We start from the raw sequence: 22,062 nt of genomic DNA on the forward strand, positions 1-22,062 counted from the left end.
TAGCATACATAAACTACCATGGTATCCAGGTAACTGATTTTGGCACTTCTGCCAGTCCAGTCCATAACCTCCAACGTGGACGAGACAATATGTTTCAAAGATCTTGCAGCTCTTTACCCTGGGACAGGTCACACCCAGGACCAATAGATGTCCATATCTACTGCCACAGCATTGAATCCAGTCGTAATAACGTGTCTTCAAGACCAGACTTGGTGCTCTTCTACCTTAAGAATGGTCACAGCCAAGGCCGATTGTGCAACTTGGCCCAGAACAAGGAGGGTGTATATCGGACACTAATGCAATGATACTTTGCAAAGTCAAAAGAAACAAGTAAGACGACAGTATTTTTCCAATAAATGTTTTATATTTCAATTTATCAACTTCCTTTATAAGATATCGTCACACTAATAATATAAGTGCCTGACAAATCTTTTGTACTTGAGAAAATCAAAGAAAACCTATTCAAATTTTCAAAAACTGTGTTTATTTTCAATTACCTTACAAAAGTATTTAATAACAGTACAATAATAATACAATCACTGATTTTGCCTAATGTGGCGTACATAAGTACTGAACCGACATGGTACTATCCATCGAGTTTTTATCACAAAATTATAATTAAGCTAAGAATTCACGCATACATTTGTTGACTTCATCTGGCTTGTCTTGCATGACCCAGTGAGTGGCATCGAGCTTCTTCACAATCACATCCTCACAGTATTTGACCGATCCATCACACAAGAGTTCTGTTAGAGCTATGTCACGCACGCCCCAGATGATCAGTGTGGGCTTGGTGATCTTGCCCCACTGCTTGCGATCCGTTCTTATATTAGCTCGGTAGTAGTTGATCGCCGAGGTCCAAGCACCTTTTTGAGAAAAAAATAGAAATTATGTCAAACGCTGTTTCTCAGAGAAAAAACATATTGGTACAGATGGTGAGAAAAACACTTGTAGCCTACCTGGTTGGGAAAACTGATATTTCCATGCTTCTATTTCCTCGGGAGTGACCATTCCCTCCCGACCACTGGGCGGCTTGTTGAATAGCCAATTGAAGATCATTTGGTCACCGCGCCTCATGTACCACTCGGGGAGGTAAGGGAGCTGGAAGAACATGATGTACCTGCAAGATGAAAAAGATTGGACAACATGAAGACAACAGAGGAGATGATGATGTCACCGATAGGTGTCCTTACTATCTGACGGTACATCAAGCTCTTTGTACTGATTCGACAAACATTTTATCTCTCAAACCGCACCAAGTACTTTATCGTGCATATTAGCAAAACTATACAGGGCTTGTCATACATATATTTTTCTGAAGGCCACCGACTGGACCCCCAGCTCTTGCCCACTGCCTTCCTCAAAACAGCCCTGACAGTTCTGTATGATTATGGAATATATTCTTATTAATCAGAATTTTCCAACAGGCCAAGAGAATACAATCATATAGAACTTTACTCCATCTCATTCTCAAGCTTCCACTAAAGGAACACACATACCATGATGCCAAGAACTGCTTGAAGCTAAAATTATCATGGCGGGCTCTGGAATGTGGCACATTGAGTATGATCAACTTGTCTACCAGGTCTGCATGCTCATAGGCAAAGCTCCATGCAACTGCTGCACCCCAGTCATGGGCGACAAGGGTACATGCCTTATAACCTAGAAAGGAGCAAGGGTAATATGGCCACCAGTACAAATTAACCCGAGCTTTTCTTGGATATTTTTGTATTTAGGTCTCATTAGGGACTTTTTTTGTATTGATGCGCGGCGAAGCCCTAACCGTAGTTCCTAAAATCATTGCTTTCTCGGTCCTCACAGAATGTCAGTGTTGATTCAGCAGTTGTTTTGACAAAGACATGTTTTTTTGGAGTTTTTGAAACCTAGAGCACTATTCAGCAGGCGGCTAACAAGAAACTACGCATTTACTGTTGTTGCCGACGTATGTGTACACTGAACTTAGGATGTGCGTCGGCCACGTGTTGAAATGCTGTCCAGTGCCAGTTGCTGCGTTTTTCGCTGATTTGTGCAAAATTCAACATATCTCAAAAGTTCAATGGTTGACCCTCGGTTTTTTTTTATTTTTGTGTAACGTAAGCAACTGTCTTTCATGGGAGAATGGTCATTGTAAGAATTATTCAGGAAGAAATGTATAATATTCGGGGATTTTCGTGATTGTCCGGCCCAATTGGCAATATTGCCATTTGGGATGGTGAACAGAGCTAGGAGCAAATGCGACGCTTATGATTTATTTAAAGAAATAAAATGCCCGATTTAACATCCTGCAGAATCAGGGGAATCGGGCGTTTCCAGTGATTTACGACACAAATGGGTTGTCTTCACCGTAAAACATATCTTGTTGTTCTTACACCGAGTGAAGGGAGGAGTTTCCTTACCAAGGCCTTCAATGACATCCTTCACGTCAGTAGTAAGCTTTCCCATCTCATAATGATGCATCCCGCTGGGTTTATCCGAGTCGCCAAACCCTCGCATGTCTATAGCAATACATCTGGAGAAAAATGAGATCATTTGGAATATCATGCAATAAATTCATGACTTTTGCTCAGCTTGAGCAACTTGTGATGAAGGGAAACTAGGGACACCAAGATCGTAAAGTTTGGTGCATTTGGTGTATTCTAACTATTCACACAAAAGGTATTATAAAGTCAATACCCCATCTGGTCAATTGAACCTGTTCAAATTCATTCAAAACAAAACACTTCAAGTCTAGACAACCTTTAGTGGGTCCCTGCTAGGATTGAGTCATCAGAAATGTTGACACAAATACATTAAAAGTGATAACTTGTGTTTACACTGTATTGATAATGACAATAAGTGAGATAGTTTTGTTCTCGTGAAAATGAACGGGGTCACAGTGTCTGTATTTTCATTTTCACTTTTTACAGTACACATACCATTATCAATCGATCCTATTCAAAGTCACAATGTAGTTATGATATTTTGAAGCCAGTTAAACTCACCTGTAATCCTTACAGAACTCCCTTAGTTGGTACCTCCAAGAAAACCAGAACTCGGGGAAGCCATGCAAGAACAACATCAATGGCTTGTTTGGATCCCCAGCAGAGACATAGTGGATCTTCACATCCTGAAGCAGGAAGACAGGAGATAGATGTAACATAGACAGAGCAAGTTCAGACACACTACTGTACGCACGTTTTAATCGCAGTAGTGAAGTAAGTCACAGTCACACCACAATCACGATCAATGCACCAGCACCAGAAATCTGGCAGGTAGGCCTTCCGGTAAATAGCTCTACACTACTCCTGTCTACATATGTCAGTCAGCAGCCATTTCAACATCCTTTATTTAGGTTTGTTTGGGCCCAGCAGTGGTTTCCCCGCCTGGTGTGCAAGGGTCGTCCCCATCACACGGCCAAGGAACAGTAATCGAGGTAAACAACGCTAAACAAAATGCAGTATATAAGAAATATATAATTTCGGACAACTTTAACTACTTGCCTTCAACTTGATAGAATCATGCTTCCATATATCGTTGTCACTCAAACATGAAGGCGGTGTCTCACGAACGCGAAACGCTAGAAACTTTGCACGATCTGTGAATATCAGAAAGATGCTTCGTAAAAGCACGATCGAGCCCCAAAAGGAGCCGATGAGCAATACAATCCCCGTTTTGACGATCCCCATTGCGTGACCCAGATTTTGAGCCCTGTGGACGACCTTTGAAGCGGAACGCCTGGGGCGAAAAGGTCAGGGGCGAAACGACCGGATACTAACCTAGCGCACTCTCTGGGGATCGGTTCTCTTTTAACTCTGTTAAATCCCCGCTTTAAGCGCATGAATTTTTGACTGGTTACTTCTGCAGAGTTTATCCTGCCGCCATACAAATATATAGCCAATTTTGCAATACTATCCAAATATATCCAATCACAATAACATTATCAACGTTATCTGATTTAAAACTAGAATCTCGATTTTGGAACAAAATACATGAAATAGGCGTAGGAAAGAGTTGGAATTCTCGATTGTGTACAATATGGTTGAAGTGTGACAGCAGAGTCAAAGACAGAAGTATTGATTTATTCGGTCCGTACTTCTGGCTTCTTCGCGGAAAAGCTCCAGCGGGAAGAAAGCAAAATGGCGACAGTGACACATTCTGATTCGTATTATTTGTCCTTACTGGGCCTTGCAGAGAACTTTATGACATCTAATCCTCCCAACATAAAGCTATGTATTCACTGTCTGCAAACCATCTTCAATTTCAAGCCTCCCCCACGAATTGAGGCCAGAACACACCTACAATTGGGAGGCATTCTCTTCACACACACCAAAAATATTGACTTGTCCAGGACTCATTTGGAGAAAGCGGTGAGTTTCAGCACGATTCATTCCTCATTTTATGCCATTATCCTTTGCTACCATTATTTTGGTTGATAATCATCACTATTCTGATCTTCTTATTTTTGTGATTTTCAGTGGAATCTTTCCCACACAGTATCCTTTTTTGACGTTTATCGAAAGATGTTGTGTTGATGCCGGTGGATGCACAAGCCACAACACAGCCCCCAAACAATACCAACATACACGTGACAGAACCCAGAGGCAGGTATGCAGAAGGCATACACAGAACTGCCTCTACCTTAAGTTTGTTGCACTTCTCACCACACTGGGAACCAGCTAGATCCTCGCACCAGTGAATCACTGAATGAAGGTGCGCCCTGTGGTTTTTTTGTTTATTGTGCCATTATATGTTATTGTAATGCGAAATACAGCCACCTCTCTCCACAAGAGACAAGTATGTCAGTATGAAGTATCTTATTGACAGACCGAGCCAACAGGTTTTGCATTGAAAAGATGAAAGAGACTTTGCACAGCATCTATGGCGGGTCCACCTAATGTGCGTCCGGAACTCTGTTTGCGCGTCCGGAGCGCGTCCGGAAGAGAAAGTGCGCGTCCGGAACAATTTCCTATGTAAATATGAACCTATTGTTGCATTAGATGGCTTAAATAGCATTTTAATTCCATGTAGAGAAAATAAAATTGAAAAAAATCTTTTTGTTGACTTGTATTTTACAATTTTCAGCGAGGTGGTTAATTACTAATGCCATACTCATATCCCAACTTCCTTACGCGCCTTCTCCTGTTGTGGTCGTCTAAGTCGGTATGAGTTTGTCTTTGCGTGCCGTGGGATAAGGGGCAATAGCAATTATTGTGAAGCCAATTTGCGCTTTAGGGGGAGGGGAGGGGATCGAGGGGGGCGGGGGAAGGGGGTCAACAAAATTCATTCCATGTGCTGAGACACCAGATACCAGTCTAATCCATTACAACACGGCTACTATCGAAATTCTGCAACTGCAACAACAATTTGTTGAGGAGAAACGTCAGTAAACTGGGATTTGATGGCTGTGTGACACCCAAATCACCCCGCTGAAAATTGTAAAATACAAAGTCACCAAGGAGATTTTTTCCAATTTTATTTTCTCTACATGGAATTAAAATGCTATTTAAGCCATCTAATGCAACATTAGGTTCATATTTACATAGGAAATTGTTCCGGACGCGCACTTTCTCTTCCGGACGCGCTCCGGACGCACAAATTGTTCCGGACGCGCATTAGGTAGACCGTCTATGGCCAGTGCGCGAAATTGAGTAAGATTATCCTTAACCCTAAACTCAGACGCCATCCCTGGATGAAGTCAAATTCGAGGCTGCGAGTTTGCTGGCACAGATATTTGAAAAGACGGTGAGTACCTTATCAACCTTTTCGAAGAAGTTAGTTTGGGCGCCGACTAGTCATGTGTTTCACCTGGAACAAAGTGTCACAGTGGCTTATGGTATTGTCCGAAGTCAGCCCACCCTTTCTGCAGGAATCGCTAACGTCTTCAGTTTGTCAGTTGCATGCCAAGATGGCAAGACAATAAAAGATGGCATGTTTGAAATTCTTGTCTCAGTCAATAATCTTTTATAATTGTGCATCCTTGTTTCAGGGCCAAGTAAACCAAGTCAAGGCTATATTGAGAAAGGCCATTGGGACCTCCCAGAACTCGCCCTATTGGCATTGCCGACTCCTGCTGCAGCTGGCAGTAAGTATCTTGGGGGTGGGGAACTTGTCCACAAACGAGGTCACTCCCAAATGCCATTCTTGCTGGTGATCCTGGACTCCCTCATCAATTCATGACCATTCCTGGCTCTTCACAGTCCTTCAAATGAGACTTAAAACTGAAGTTCCTTGTATCTGGTGTCTATGCCAGGGCAGGTTAAAGACCCCACCAAGTGAGAAACATGAGTAGCTTGCGTGGACTCAACCTCTCTCTGAAGTCGAATTTACTAGGCCAACAAACCCAATTGGGGCATAATCGTAGTGGCACGCATAAACGCTCATCCCGCCTTGGAGGAGGAATACTCCCTGGAGAAAATCACCTCCAAGTGCAGAGCGAATGTTGAAGAAGAAGAAGTAGTAACAAAATGTGTTTTCTTCTAGCAAATCTTTACGCTGGAGCGGGATTGTGTGTCAGCATGTGACCTGCTTGGCATGGGATCTGAATTTGCACGGGTGAAAAGGGCAGAGCACACCAGGGTGCTGTTCTTACTTGGAAAGGGGATGGTGAGTACTAAGAGTAGAGTCTTGTCTTCCTTGTCAATGACGTGTTTACATTCCTCTAGTGTTATTTCAACAAGTTTGTGACATTATCCAGTCAGTTTCTGATAATATGCTTTTCGCCCAGTTCTATTCTAGAGCTGGATTACTACAGCAGTTATAGCTGAACAAATCTTATAATGATTGCTTCCTTTTCATTGACAGTTGCTTCTCATTGACAAGAAACTGCCTGAAGTTCACCAAGTCTTGTCGTTGGCCGGATCGTTAATCGAGAACTGGACTGGTCACCAGGGTTGGAAGGAATCTCTAAAAGTGTATTTCTTGGTGCTACAAGTTTGCCACTTCCTGATGGCTGGGCAGGTGAAGAGTGTGAAGCCCTCACTGAAGCAGCTACAGCAGAGTATTCAAGCAATCACTTCACTGCATTCAGATGACGGGGAATACTCCATCTGTGCTGATCGAGATGATGAGCCGGTCAACGCTGCACAAGCTGATCTCTTTCAGTGGCTGCCTAAAGAACATATGTGTGTCTTAGTCTATCTGGTAAGTTCTCCTTTTGACTGGAGCCTAGTGTCTTGTTATTCATGCAATGTCTGTTCCACTGTTGAATCTTTAGAAGTTGTTGTCCTAAAGATTTGGGGTCTTCATTAATGAGATACGTCTATTCCAACAGGTAACAGTGATGCATTCCATGCAAGCTGGCTACATGGACAAGGCACAGAAATACACAGACAAGGCACTTATGCAAATTGAAAAACTGAAAAGTAAGTAGTGAAAGCTATAAGTCTACCTGGCAATATAGTTTGTCTCAGCCATGATGCCCATTTATTCAATGTCATAGCTCTGTTGTATTTATAGCTGCAGGTGTGTCTGTCAAGTAACCAGGTTATAATATCAATGATGTGCTTTGATGCACACCTTGCATCTGACTGTTTGCTGACCAGGACAATTTCATAATAATCAATATATACATCAAGAGCTAGATGTTCTTGTCCGGTATGTTATTTGGTACTGGGTACTCTCTTGTTGTACAGTCTGATAGTAATGATTGGAATGAGGATGATGATATTAATAAATGTTCTGTCTGTCATTGGAGATCTTTTCTGTTTCTTCCAGTGTTGGACTCCAGTCCGTTACTCTCAACTTTCCAACTGATCTTATTAGAACACATCATTATGTGCCGACTCATCATGGGAAATAAAACTTCTGCCATTCAAGAGGTAAGGTGTATCAGGTGTAAAGTTTAGAGTATGTCTATTCATGAGGTACTGGACACATCTCGATTAAGGAGGAGATGTTGTTTGGAGGAAATAGGTGCTCCTCTAGTTGATCATTTAATCCGAATGATTGACCCTTTCTATCTTCAAGAATATTGAACTGATGATGAGCATAGAATTGTTTTATAAACTGTTCTGAACCAGTTAGGTATAGTGAACATACATGTTTAGGTCATTCTGCAGTTATGAAGTCTAATTTTACTCTTATCATTGATTTTTTTCTTCAGATTTGTCAAGCCTGCCATTTATGTCAACAGAGTCCAGTACTTCTACAAACCCATGGTGCACAGTTGCATACTCTTCTTGTAAGTGTTGACATGTTCAGTGATGGTATTGTTAGTGTCACATTGTCCTGGTGCTGAATAGGCTTATTGTTAGCAATAGATTTTAACCATTTAGACAAAATGATTCATTCTTTCGTTTGGTTGTGTAAGTTCAGCCCTGGCAACATCAGCAGTTCTCAGATCGATATCGCTGTGTCAGCAATGAGGTGTTCTATTTCAAAGTCTCAATTGAATATGTGATTCTGATCAACCTGAGTTGTTGTCTATTCGTTTCAGCACTAAACTTGTCTTTAATTTTACCTGATCTCCATCTTTTCCAGGGTCTCTACGCAATGTCAATGAACTGCATGGATGCAGCAGAAGCTCAGTTTACATCAGCCATACGATTATCCCGAGAACCAGACTTATGGACATTTGTAAACCTCAATTTAGCAATAGTATATTTAAGAACCAGTCGACAGGCAGATCTTGTACAGCTGTTAGAGAGGATCGACCCAGAAAGGTTACACACTAGGTAAGGGAGACTTTTGATCACCTGTTTTCCCATTGGTGTAAGTTCTCTGCTGACACATCATTTGCATCCTTTGACGCTGTTTCTTTTGAAAGCTGAAAAAGATTGTCCAGTTTTTATGGCTGATGATGATCATGATACTCCCCAGTTACGAGACCTAACTCTTTTTTGGTGATGAGGACAAAACTATAGAGGATATTCTGTGATTGTTTTATACGCTATTCTGAACCACAAAGTTGACTCGATTATCGAAGGGCTGAGAGATTACCCAGTTAGATAGATCATCGAGTAGATAATTTATTGTCTCCCATTTGATTTTATTCCAGTTCATACACTCTGAAAGCATCAGCTTATTATGTGCGAGGATTACAGTCCTTCTTTCAAGCCAGATACAATGAAGCAAAGTAAGTTACACTCCTTCACTTTATTAGACTAATAGTCTTTAGGGATCTTGACTGTGGTGATGAGGAGAAATGAATATCTTGATGTACACTGATGGCATTATACGCTATTCTGAACCACAACTGATGATATATTTTCTGCAAAAATATGATTTCCTTTGATTTCTCATGGGTTCAGTCTTTCACACACTTGTCTTCAGTAATGATAAAAGTATGAATTAAAAAAAGCTTTGTGATGTGTTCTGTTCTAAGCATATTGATGTTCATATTGCAGGCGTTACCTCAGGGAAACATTAAAGATGGCCAACGCAGAAGATCTTAACCGGTTAACCTCGTGTTCATTGGTCTTACTGGGACACATATTCCTATCGTTAGGGAACAGCACTGTAAGTGACCGGGGAGAATTGGAAAAATGGGTGTTTTCGGATTTAGAAATATTTGGTGCCTAATGATGAGGAAATCCAATGTGGGGGACTCTTGACTCTTGGGGACTTTTGGATTCATTAGGAGAATACAACATGTATGAAAACAGTTATGTGTAGTTGGAGGTTTTTGCCTCATATACCATTGCAGTAATGAGTGTAAATATCGACTCTCTGAGTCCGGTTAATACGACAACCTTTGATGTTCCTCTTTTTCATTCTGTTTGTAACTGACCGATGTTTTATCGTTTCCAGGAAGCCATGAACATGGTAACGCCATCTATGCAGTTGGCCAGTAAAATACCCGATGTTCACATTCAACTCTGGGCGTCAGCTTTGCTAAAAGGTACGTGGCTATATCAACCTCATATTTCAAGTACACATTCAAGGTTTATTTGGGTCTTCTACTGTGATGATGATGAGGAGATACCTATCATCATGCTGTGTACTGACTCGACTCCCTTATACACTATTCTGATCCACAGTATATTTCAGAAGTTGATAGATAGTGATAGTCTAAGAACTGTATGAAAATGGACCAAAGTTGTCGTGCATGTATTCATAATGAAAGTGTAGGGGTTTATGCTTGTATTCTGTCCCCTTGCAGATCTGTACCGGATATGCGGTGATCCTGTCCAGGCAAATGAAGGCCTCAGGATGCACGACAGCTTCTCTCAGTCTCTACTGAAGGACCATTTCCAAGCCTCACAACAATCGGAGCACAATCTCATACAGGTAACTATTCAGTTCATTATGAATTCAAATATTCTCATAGAAATGATAAATGTAGGTAGAATTGTAGAACATGCGACCAGGTACAGTGTTAGGTATCGGCAGTACTGCCTCTGAGGGAGTTTGAGTGGTGATTCAGTTCTTGCAATGGAGTCTTGTGAAGTGTCGGACTGTAAACTGTATTTATCATAATATGCTCTTGCGAGAAGGAAGATGTTTGTTTGCCATTGTGTGTAATAACTACTGATGCTCTTGCATTTCTTGTTGATAACTGTAATCATGCTAACCATGTTATCTTGGTTGTTGTTATTTCAGTGGACAGAAGGTCAGTGTCCTCTCCATCTCACCGCTCCATCAGTCACAAGTGGTATTTTATAGCATAAGATAAAGACTCAATGTACATAGCCATAAAGTATCAGCTATAAGTTATGTAGAGGTGGTCTATCATGGACTGACAGATAGGAGGATCATATTGCTCTCATGGTTCAGTTGGAAGAAAAGGAGAGGCTGGAATGTAGAGGCCTACACCGTGAGTCATGGTGTGTCTCGTAAAATGAACAATTTCAAACTTTCAAAACCAGTTTGTCTATTGCAGCCTGATCAATTTCAGAATATTTTTACCAAATGTTGCTGCAGCCGTTGCAAATTTCGAATCATGAATCAATTTGGAAGGTAATCCATACGTGTTGCTGTCTGGCTTGTTTACTTCATTTGGTCATTCTAGACCCCGAGACCAGGGGTTGGGAGGGGGGGATTGGAAGATTCTTGAATTGAGGAATGAATTTCAAGGTAGACGCATGGAATGTTATCAGATTTGTGTTCTTTAAGGTGTCTTATAATGTGTGATGTGGAGAACGATAACATTTTGAAGTGCACTGAATCATGTTATAATGATAAAAGTCAAATATTGAGACTATTACATGTATCTCTTTAGTGATGTTTTCTCTATTGAATCTGAATGGTCTTGAAGGATTTCATAAGTGTTGTATATATTAAGAGAGATACTCTTGGCACTGGTAATTTTTATACGAGATGTTTATTGTTGTACAGTGAAGAATGTCTAGCTTTTCTGCCATATTTATTTCACCATTTATATATTTATAAATTATTGACTAGAGCAGTCAGAGGATAGATTGATGAAGCCCCATGTAGATGTGTAAGTTGTGTGGGGAAAATGTATGGTTATGTTGTCAGCGTATTGTGTTGAAATTAGAAAGTGACAGTATGCAGGTATGGCAGGAGGTAAACTCCTGCTGTACTGATGGATATGTGCATTAGAGATTACGGTCAGATGTGGAATAATCCTCGAATCTGTGCATGTTTCATGTAGAAGTTTGTTCAGTTACATCTGCCTTGGAGATGCAAAGAGAACTGTGTGCAATATTTGGAAATCTAGAAAACAAGCTCCACTTGGTTTAAGTTGATTATTTTAACTTCCATAACTCATCTTGCAAACATCACTGCTGTCACCACATGCTGAGAAAAAAATTAATTTCCCTCACACTTTTGAGCAGAATTCCTTTCAACTGTTCTCGTTTCACACAGAGGACATGCAGGAAACTATCTTGAGTGGATCTTGATAGCTGAATGTACATTTCATCTTGTAAAAGTCTATTTTCTGGAGATTTCGCAACTTGTTTGTCTTGTTAGGTTAATGTCTACTGAAGTAATACATTGTTTGTTTGACCTGTAGGTATCTTATTTAAAAGCATATCAGTTGTTTACTGGAGAACAACAACAGTCATTTTAAACTACATGAATGATCAACTTCAGCGTTATAACTGGTCTATTGTCCTTTTGCAAATGTTGTTATCTGCATCATAAGATGGATGTACCTTTCTGTCATTCAAAACCAGACTTGTTGAATCACATATTAGCCATCATGTTGAAAATCACCGTTGAAATGTTGCATGTCTCGGGCTGTATATGTTTTTTTGTTGCTGTCTCCATTGTTGGACTTGTCTCCCTTGCTGAAAGTATCAAAAAGACCAGTTGTGCATCCCAAACATCTCACTTTACAACCACGTGTTGATAAACTAGACTATTGTTTATACCTCCACACATTGTAACTTAATGTATGTAATTTAAGTTTTTAGTGATAAAAGCAATTTCATAAGGAGCTCTCATCTTGTGTTCTTCTTTCACTGTGCTGCTTGTCTTCCATACTGAGTCTCCTGCCAGCTCCGTGTGGAAGGATATATCATATAAACAAGCTCGTCTAAGATTACCGCAGACTCCTATTGAATAGGTGCACAAGTTGACTTGTAGACCACATAATGCTAGAGGCGTCCGCTCCAGCGACCATTAAAGTTTCACTGAAGGCTTCAAGACCTAAAAGTCTGGCCTGAGGGGCCAAGCTTGTCACAAACATCTTTGGGAGTGGCTCCTATATTGCAAACTGCACTCTTGAATACTCGCTCCTGGTGTAGTTCAAGTGCTAGACAAGCAACAACTCTATTCTGAGAGCCCCAATCATGGGGGCAGGTCTCCGAAGATGAGTTGGATACCCACATCATTACAATCAAGGGTGAAGATTTGGGAGATTGTTTGATTACAGGTTTACACAGCAGGCATCTCTTACAGTTGTCGGACAAGAACATCTGTAAGACAGTTACGTATCCGCTTCTTGAGTATGAGTACTTGTCAGGGATCGTGTCGCTCTCCACATATTTGAAGGAAGAGACGAGGGAAGGTTGGAGTGTCCATCATGTTGAAACAGCTTTTCACAAACAGGGGCATGAGAGACCATCTCTTCCAGGAGGCTGCACATCTACACTTCATTTTATGACCAGTAATGGCAACAGAACTACTATGTTGCAAGTGAAAGACACCGTCTGGAGCATTGGTATGCTGGGTGACATCTCAGACAGTCATTCCTCAAAGAGGAAACTTTCAGGAGCGGACATCAATGTCATCAACAAAAATAGAGACAGCAGTCACAACCAGGCTGAGCAGTTTGAGGGGAAGGTACCGCAAAAGCATTGTGTAATGAAGAACAGAAGTATTTAATGATATGAAAACCATTTTATTTTATCAAAGACTGTCACTACTAGAAATCACTTCAAAACACAGGCAAACATCTTTTTCTTCCGAAAATGTCTCATCTTTCAAAACTATCTATCTCAGCTACATGTACATACTATATGGACCCATGGACACACAAGTTCACATTCAAGTAAAACCTCGCCCCTGGATGAAGGGGGGAACTTCTACATGCTAACTATCATAATCCTAAAATAAGGAGCCTGAATCTACTGTTTCCATTATATACGCATACCTCATACTCTGCAACTGATATGAATATAGATTCTATCAACTAACTAGACTTTTGCTTGCGGCACAGTGCCTCCACCCATGATGTGAGTACAGAGTCCACCCTCATCACAAACAGAAAGACAAGAACACAAGTCACATTCACAACCATGAATGACGCTCCTTCAAATATGAACTTTGGAGCGAATATCTTCCAGACCATTAGATGTCTTCGAAGGAGGGCAGCAGAGCACATGGAGGCAAGGAGCTGAAAAGAGATGAGTGAGATCTGTCAATATTTCAACACAACAGATCATCAGAGAGACTTCTCAGCACTGTGGTGTCATTGGAAGGGAGAGGCATGCGTCACAACCCAAGCAAAGAGTCCTAGTCTTGTTCCTCCTCAGTCATCCTTGGCAAGTGCTGTTTGTGCAGCTTATTGACCTCCAACAGCATGTCAGGTTTACTTTGATAATTCAATTCTATATTTCAGCCTCTGTAAGGCGCTTTTTGCAGGGCGCTTTATAACATACAAGCTATGAGTATGAAGGCCCGTGTTGTGTATCAGCTTACCTTAATGGAATGGTACAACAGGTAACCAACAATGACTCTGAAAAGCGTGTGTCGCAGAACATCCGGCTTTTCATTCAGGACAAACTCTCCCTTCTTCTCTTGACTGTCATCATCACGCTTCTGAAAGGACAAGAATAAATCATCGACCAGAAACAAGTCCAACTGTGCTGTGGCAAATATTTTGTGAATCTGGGAATCATAGCATCACTGGACTATATAGGCCTTGTTTCATTTAAACTTAACACAGACATCTAGTTATTATAAGGAGAGTGTTTGTCAATATGAAGGGCGTCTTCAAAAGATTCGCTATGTTTACTCTAGATTACTTAACCATCAATGTTCATTACAGCATAAAGTTGACAGCAATTACCTGGAACATGAATACAAAACGTCCTCCTACAAATGGCCAGAACACGACCAATGGCAAGGCAACGGTAAACATGATCTGAGAGCCAAATGTATTGATCGTCATCAGGACAGCAGGGATGATGTTGCTTGGATGATCACCGTGGAAACCAACAAAGGCAGACTCCCACTGTAGAGTGGGAAGGGTGGGCTGGTGGCCTGTGTTGTAGAAGAACTGAGAAGACATGTAACCCCAGATCACTGTCATGAACCATGGGACGGAGCCTTGGGCATCTGAAATATGAAGCAAACACTCAGTCACCAATCCACTCAAGCAAAAAGACCTGGTACACTGGATTCTACTTCTCTAGGCATGCACCAGATACAGGCTAACATAACACTCTTGGCAGACACCTCAGCATACATGATCTATTAGACAATATCGGATTGGAAGCAACAGGACAGTTGCTCTCTTCTGCAGAATGAACTACATTCTTGACAGTCATCAATATGGTACGGATCTCAAGATGTGGCAGCATCCCCTAATGTCTGGAAAGAAAATGGCCCACAATGATCAACTGAATACCTACCAGAATTCCAATGGGTGTAGACAGCAAACAGCTCCAGTGTGAGGCCTTGGCAGATGACAGCTAGGAAGGCACTTGGAGCAAGGCTTTCAGTGAGAAGGATGGTAAACAGCTGCACAAAGGCTATGGTGAGAAGGATCTGGCTGGTGGAATACACCGTTCCTAATCCATAAACCATCGGTGGTTTCTCACCTCTGGAGTTCCCAGATTCCAAGTGTTTTCTGATTCTTAGCTTTAAGTGGTTGTAGACTTTTGGAACAATGTTATTTCTTGATGCACCGATATTAAGGTAACCCGAGTCATTGTCTCGTTCTATTAAGTAAATACACAGTGGTTTAACTACTGCAGTGATGATGCTTATGAGGCACAGTACAAACACTAGCCTGGCAAATCCTATCTGCTGCCAGGCTGGAAGTGAATCCAACACTTTAGGTGGCATAGCATGAAGTGCCCAGTGAAGGCATGTACAGACTGTTGTGAGTGGCACAACATATCTCAGACAAATGACTCCTGGTGAAAATCCGTTAAGATTGCCATTGTATCGACACAGACTGTATACTATTGTGGGGACAAGAGAGGTGGCAACTGCTGTCATGAAATACCGCATATTCTTGACGCTTGTATCGAGATCAGCCAGGGCAGATAATGATTTCGAGAAACTTGTTGGAATGCATGTCCACTGTTCTTCACGACAGATGCGGAATATTGCCGACAGGCGTAGTGAGAGACAAAACATAAATAAAATACTCAGAGTCAAAAATGCTGGTGACGTGAAATACCTCCCAATGTCAAATGCCACACTTTTTGTCTTTTTCTGTGAATCTGCACCACTGATAAGCATATTTCTGACTACAGAGGCGACAACGACAAATACTAGACTGAGTAAGAGGAAAGCAGTTGTTTGGTCCTCATACACAAGAAAGCTGTTAGAAAATACTGCTATTGCACTGAAGAAGACACAAACTATAGCAAATGCATCAATTGAAACCACGGATGACACCAGCATTGAAATGTTCAGTTCACTCATTAACCTTTTCTTATTCATGGTCACCATGACGATCCCTGTGCCGAAGAATGAGGCCCCGAAGACAATAAATAAGGGATCGCTGTCTCGGATGACGTAAATCAGGCCAATTAGCAGCACCAGGCCAAATGAACAATAGAAATGCCTTGGAATCTGCTCCTCCACGTCATGACCAGATGAAAACAGACTGATCATGGTACAAATACCAATGAGGACTGTCATTATACCCAACAGAATGGTTTTCTCATCAAACTTGGCCCAAATATTCCTGCACATTTCCTTTGCCCCAGAAAGATATCGCACATATCGATCCTGAACGCTTTGAAGTTTGATCAGCATGCCTCTTTCATCTCCACTTTGTACCAACTGTGTAACTAAGTGCTGTAGGTCTGACTCCACCTGAGAAAATAATAGACTGAGTTCTTGATACTGGTATGTTGGGAACTCAGCAGATCGTCTGCGATATGATTCCAAGTAAGCTTTGATTTGATGAGCATTGAGATGAAGTGATTTCACGGTATGATACGCCTGCTGTATTGGACTATTCTTGGATTTCCATGGGCAGTGGTTGAACATTTCTGGTATCACAACCCCAAGGTTTGAAAATGGTATAGGTATTCCCAGTAGCAGTGACAACGTAGGTACAAGATCCACTTGGCTCAGAGCAGGCTCCTGAAAATAAAATGTGAATTAAGTAGGGTTCAAATGAAACTGGTCCCTTCCTTCACCATCACCTAAATACAAACAAACAATAACTCATTACTAGACAAAGATCAAAGAAAGATAGAAGTATAAGAGAGTTGACATCTTTGTCTCTATCAAATTGGAGTCAGCTTTCAAACAGAGGTGAAAATAACCACCCAATCTGTTACATCCCATAGGTTTACCTTTAAAAGTGGTGAATTGGTGAGCATTGACTTGCTGTAGATGAAGAGTGCTGCATCCAACTCATCCCTACTATCTCCTCCATGATCTCCAGTTCTTGTCATGCCATGGTCACCAAGGACAAACAACACAGTGTCACCATCCAATCTCTTCACCACATCCCTGGCAATGAGAATTTTCAAGTTTGATTGTATAAGCACCGATTGTCATAACGTCAACATCGTAAGAAAGATATCTTGTTGATTCACAATGTCTTGTACAGGTTAGGTCTAAGAGTAAGACTGAAACGCAATGCCTGGGATTCATCCATCACAAATTTAAGCAACTCAACAATGTCGCAGTTCTCAGAGCAGCAAGCTTATCAATATCATCAGGAAAAAAGGATTACGCAAAAGAAAATCTGCTCTTCTGTCATGTCTAGTAGTTTATGCTAAAATTGAACGTTATTTCATTCTAAGACAGCTCGTTTAAATTTCAATTACCTCAGCATTTGGTCCATCTGATTCAGTTTTTCAGCCATTGCAGGATGATATGGTCCATAGCGATGGCCACAATGATCCACTCCCAGAAAATGAGCAATCAGAACATCCCAATCATGGTTGTTCAACTCCGGAACAAGATGGGTCAAAACCCCATTATCAACCGTATGCAAGTCTTTTACATTGAATGATGGGAATGGAAACTGCTTTCTAAATCTGTTTGGGAAAAGTCCAAGCCATGTATCATCACCCATGAATGTGATTTTCTTTCCATTCTTTACTAACTGGTCTACGAAGTTGTCTTCATGGATTTCAGAACTAGCAAAATTAGCACCAACATCAATAAAAGTTGGAAAACTGCCCGTGGTCATGCCAAGAATTCTCTGCATAGTTGTTGTAGGTGGATCTGCAATAAACTTGTACAGCCGGCCATTTTGTGGCGACTCCTTCATCAAGTCGTGAATAAATGGAAGTTTATTTTGGAAAGGGAGAGCATTATTTTCAGGGAGGCTTGAGTTGTACTTGACAAAGTCATAGCGAAGTGCATCAATTATTATGATAACTGCTTTTTTGAATCTGGCATGCATCCAACAACCGTCCAAGCCATGTTCGTCAGATATGTGAATAAAATCAGTTGGACATATACTGTTTTGCTTAATCACAAGCCTTTGGAGCAAAAACCCTTGGGTAAAGAGACAAACACCCACAACAAATATTGTAGATATCCATCCAAGGATCGCAAATAATTTCGTTTCAGGTGTCATTATGATTCAGATTCTTTGGAAAAAGTGATTTTATAGCAAAATTCTGAAAAAAGCCGGTTCTGACAGCGACATTTTGAAATCGCAGGCACGGACAAAATATTCTACAAGTTGCCATTCGTGGAATTCGCACCTAATATAAAATGCGGCAGAAAACGAAAACCTTTGCCGGAACGAACCCTTTGGATTTCACTTCAATGCGTTCAAAAGCAAACTTGATGCATTCTTTTACTCGCAAATATTACATTCGTTTGATATAAGTTTAGTACAAATCTTGGTAGCAATTATTCAATTTAATTGAGATTGGCTTTTAGGTGGCCCGTTTTTACGGCGATTACTCAATTTATACAAGCCCGGCAACTTTTGCGTGACGTCACTCTCTCCATCTTGCTCGAATTTTTCTCTGTCAGGGCATAAAACATCGCTTTATTACTCATTCCAACAGAATATGGCATCACTAGAGGAGCGGAGTTCACCTATAGAAAAGATAGCAGAAGACGAGGACCCAGAAACAAAGGATGTGCGTTGCTCAGATGTTCAAAATATTTTGAAATTTTAATGTGGACTGAAAAAGAAAATGTACACAAATTTCACAATGCATTTGCATCTGGCAGCTATTTTTAGAATCATTCATTCTTTACCATGCCAAATGCAGTTCTTGCATGTACCAATTGTGGACATGGGTAATATTGCAGCGGTTATAACTCGCCTCTTTCCTGATGTGAGAGGAGCACCTAGCGACCAGCCTGCATTTTTATTTTTTTGTGAGATTGTAGATTGATGTTTACAAACAATCACATTGATGATTGTGATTGTTGTTGTTGCCATTATTATATCAAATAAAGACAATTGACCTTTTTGACAAAGATGAACCAAGAATACGAGCCTGAGCCTACTTTGGACAATATCATAACCACTCTCTGACCCTTTGTTCCGTTCCATCCAGGTGGTCAGCACCCTAACTTCTTCGAAAAGATTTCTTTCGTTTGAACTGAAATGTTTTGATGTTAAGTCAGATGACATCATTGTAGATGGTAATTAATGTTTTTCTCTTTTTAGCCTCAGAAAGTCATGAAAGCAGAAGAAGAAAAATTCAAACAGAAATATCCAGGTGTTAATAAAAATCGTGCTGTGCCCACTATGTTACAGAAACGGCTTCACAAAGGGGTAAGTTAAATTGAGGGCGATGGTTACAAAGCATAGGGTGTTATCAGTACATAATATCATAAATTGCTCCCAGAGACTTCTTTAATCAATAATATTTACATGTCTCGGCATCTCAGTGAACCAAATGCCGACTTTGAAGGTTCTTTCAATAGTCCCTCAATGCTTGCTGAAGTCTGGCTTGAATTTTTACAACGTAGTGTGGTATTTTATCATGATGTTCATTACGTTGCATTTCCAGATGAAATATTTTGACTCTGGTGACTACAACATGGCAAAGGACAGTGCAAAAAAGAAAGGCCTCGGCTTGATGATGCCTCCTGCTTGTACCCCTCAGGAAACCAAATTACAGGCAGATCAGGAAAAAGCAATTTTGCAGGAATCAACAGGTGGCACGATCCCAACGCCAGAGAATGTCCCTGCTAGGAAAACAAGTACATGTATCAACACGCAGGTTCATCCCATCACATTGCGAGCTGGACTTCAGTCATGAGGATTTGAAACCCACTTCCTAATGGCACCCAATAAAAGACTTGTGAACTAATTTTTAATGGTTTTCATTCTGAGGATCGTATCTTGTTGAGGTTCATAAATTAGACAGTAGCAGAAAAAATTTCACCAGAAACTTCAATGGCTGTTTCTTTTGTCTGTCTGTCACAAAGACTGTATTGTTGTCTGTTGGAGTATAGATTCATTGGTAGCAGACAGATGATTCTACCATGCTCTCCTAAATAATCCATTCTGTGCTGCTTGGGAGGTTTCGATTAGCTTCCCTTGGTAATTGGAGGCAAGGTGACCAGTGGTGGTTTGGTTTTACAGGTTTTGAATCACAGTGTCATGGTTGTGAAATAATTGTGTTGATGTTGAGTGATGCCAATGGATATCCACAAACTTGGTAGACAATTTATCATTATGTATATCACTCAAACATTATTATCAGGTCACCAAATACAAATTTTGTGATCCTTGCAAAATTTTCCATGATTTTCGTTTTATGGGAAAAGGTATTCTTATAACTTCCTTTTGATCGAAACATCCAAAATTGAAAATCAGCTTGCATTCAGATTTCTCAATATTTTTTCTTGAATTTGTGTATGTTTATGGTATCTAACTGTGAGTCTCATTGTTGGTAAGAAATTACTCAATGATTTGGTGAAAATAATGAGGCATTATGTGGGTCTGTTGTGTATCTTCTTCAACCCCTCCTAAGTAAAGTGGTCTGATATTGACAGGTTGAATTTATGAAATGGTTCCTCGTTCAAAAATTCCCTCTTCTGACTGATAGACACCATTTTCAAGTATCGGATGTGCTTTTTGATTGCAGCCAGTATTTGTATTTGAATCAAAAGATTACCTGTAAAATAAACCATGCTTTCATCAAAATTTAGCTCCTCGTTAGCTTTTCTGGCTCGTTGCGCCAATTTGCATTCATTCAATGTTCATTGTAGATATACCATTGTAGTTCATGAATGTTAAAGGTATTTGAGGGTCATTGTTGCCAACCAGACATTACCCAGTAGGGAGGGTGGCACACTTAACTTTGCATATTATCTTTCTTATCTTCATCGATGCAGTTAATCTGCGCACACTAATAATGATATCAGCCAAGGTAATCCCTCTTGTTCTGGCACTGGACTAGAACTAGAACCAGTGGTGCCAGAAACAGAAATGAGTGGATACAGATCTACTTGATGACAAGATGTGAGAAATCTCCTTTTTGTGCCCTCATTTCATTCTCTTGAATTGAACAAGCTTCGTCACTTGAACATGTAAATTCTGACACTTGTAATACTCTCTATATTGCAGTTCATGATCAATAATAGTTGACTCTATGTAAGGTTGTATACTTGTCAAACGTTTGTATTGGGGTTTCTGACATTTGAAATTTGAGTTTTGATCAAATAGATGCACAGATGTATGCAACAAATATAATCCTGTCACAACCTATGATGCATTTATCAGGGATTGCGACACCACTCCACTGTCACTGTTTCTACTTGTCTGCAGACATGCCAACACAAAACGAATTGCAGAAACCCCTGTCAAGCTTTTGACAACAGTCCTCCGTCTTCACTTTTAATTGGTGGAATGGAATGTGTGATGTCTGTGTCTGTGTTCATTGCACTCGTCAATTCCACCAGAGGGACTGGCTGATGTAAATAAGTGTCCTGATGACACATGGTGTACTTCATTGTATAATGTTCACAGTTTGTTGACCGCATGTGATGCCAATGTCCAAGACTGGGCAGAATAAAAGGTAGCCCAATCACAATGCAAAGAATGTATTATCGTCTTTGCTGTGAGCATTTATGTTATGTATGTATAATAAATAAATGTTTATAGTCTTTCAATCTAGAGTTATTGTTCTACTGTTCATATCTGTGGTGATTGATTATGAAGATCTTTGGTTTGTGATGAAGATGTCACAAACTGATGTCTCGAATCCACCAATGTCTTCCTGGATGTTTTCGACATCACAACCCGTCGTCCAACTCCCAGACGCCAGTTTCTTGCTAGTGTTGGGATCCTTTAAAGTGTCTTCCTGCTTGAGATACCTGCACCAATTACATCTCAACTGCCTCTCCTGAGACTGCCCATGTCTTACTGCCCATGCTCAGATAGAAATACATCGTGTACCTAGTGAGGAAAGCTTACATCCTGAAGTTTCTCATTGCGTCCCAAATCCAGATTGCCAATGCCCGACTGACAGCCTTCCCAAAGGACACAAAAGCAGTCTGATGACTGCAACCTTGTAGGAGACACTTTTCATCATACATGTGACAACCAGT

General features: G+C 40.7%; 4 protein-coding genes and 2 non-coding genes across 6 annotated transcripts; 4 read left to right on the top strand and 2 right to left on the bottom strand.

The window, feature by feature from the left end:
* Positions 1 to 356: 356 nt before the first annotated feature.
* On the bottom strand, positions 357 to 3,702 carry LOC135483915 (epoxide hydrolase 4-like). Its single transcript, XM_064764983.1, has 6 exons — positions 3,480 to 3,702; positions 2,982 to 3,106; positions 2,397 to 2,509; positions 1,500 to 1,662; positions 960 to 1,120; positions 357 to 866 (listed from the first exon to the last, which is right to left on the bottom strand). Exons 1-6 carry the CDS (start codon positions 3,663 to 3,665, stop codon positions 619 to 621), a joined length of 996 nt encoding a protein of 331 aa, XP_064621053.1. The 5' UTR covers positions 3,666 to 3,702; the 3' UTR covers positions 357 to 618.
* Positions 3,703 to 4,089: 387 nt separating this feature from the next.
* On the top strand, positions 4,090 to 12,322 carry LOC135483386 (MAU2 chromatid cohesion factor homolog). The gene is made up of 15 exons (XM_064764247.1): positions 4,090 to 4,346; positions 4,455 to 4,472; positions 5,656 to 5,721; positions 5,966 to 6,061; positions 6,460 to 6,582; positions 6,781 to 7,119; positions 7,250 to 7,340; positions 7,693 to 7,796; positions 8,081 to 8,158; positions 8,458 to 8,651; positions 8,975 to 9,052; positions 9,324 to 9,435; positions 9,727 to 9,817; positions 10,079 to 10,206; positions 10,519 to 12,322. Exons 1-15 carry the CDS (start codon positions 4,116 to 4,118, stop codon positions 10,579 to 10,581), a joined length of 1,812 nt encoding a protein of 603 aa, XP_064620317.1. The 5' UTR covers positions 4,090 to 4,115; the 3' UTR covers positions 10,582 to 12,322.
* On the top strand, positions 8,818 to 8,882 carry LOC135483981 (small nucleolar RNA U54). The gene has a single exon (XR_010446400.1). It is a non-coding gene; the product is annotated as a small nucleolar RNA U54 (small nucleolar RNA).
* On the top strand, positions 9,107 to 9,172 carry LOC135483982 (small nucleolar RNA U54). The gene has a single exon (XR_010446401.1). It is a non-coding gene; the product is annotated as a small nucleolar RNA U54 (small nucleolar RNA).
* A 911-nt stretch (positions 12,323 to 13,233) lies between the features above and the next one.
* Positions 13,234 to 18,182, bottom strand: LOC135483916 (GPI ethanolamine phosphate transferase 3-like). The gene is made up of 6 exons (XM_064764984.1): positions 17,352 to 18,182; positions 16,872 to 17,031; positions 14,964 to 16,656; positions 14,399 to 14,667; positions 14,029 to 14,148; positions 13,234 to 13,723 (listed from the first exon to the last, which is right to left on the bottom strand). The coding sequence occupies exons 1-6, from the start codon at positions 18,110 to 18,112 to the stop codon at positions 13,520 to 13,522; spliced, it is 3,207 nt and encodes a 1,068-aa protein (XP_064621054.1). The 5' UTR covers positions 18,113 to 18,182; the 3' UTR covers positions 13,234 to 13,519.
* A 292-nt stretch (positions 18,183 to 18,474) lies between these two features.
* LOC135483388 (cAMP-regulated phosphoprotein 19-like) lies at positions 18,475 to 21,624 on the top strand. Its single transcript, XM_064764248.1, has 3 exons — positions 18,475 to 18,629; positions 19,169 to 19,276; positions 19,515 to 21,624. Exons 1-3 carry the CDS (start codon positions 18,558 to 18,560, stop codon positions 19,764 to 19,766), a joined length of 432 nt encoding a protein of 143 aa, XP_064620318.1. The 5' UTR covers positions 18,475 to 18,557; the 3' UTR covers positions 19,767 to 21,624.
* The last annotated feature ends 438 nt before the right edge of the window (positions 21,625 to 22,062 follow it).

This window comes from Lineus longissimus, chromosome 2 (assembly GCF_910592395.1).
Source record: "Lineus longissimus chromosome 2, tnLinLong1.2, whole genome shotgun sequence".
NCBI classification, from domain to species: Eukaryota; Metazoa; Nemertea; class Pilidiophora; order Heteronemertea; family Lineidae; genus Lineus; species Lineus longissimus.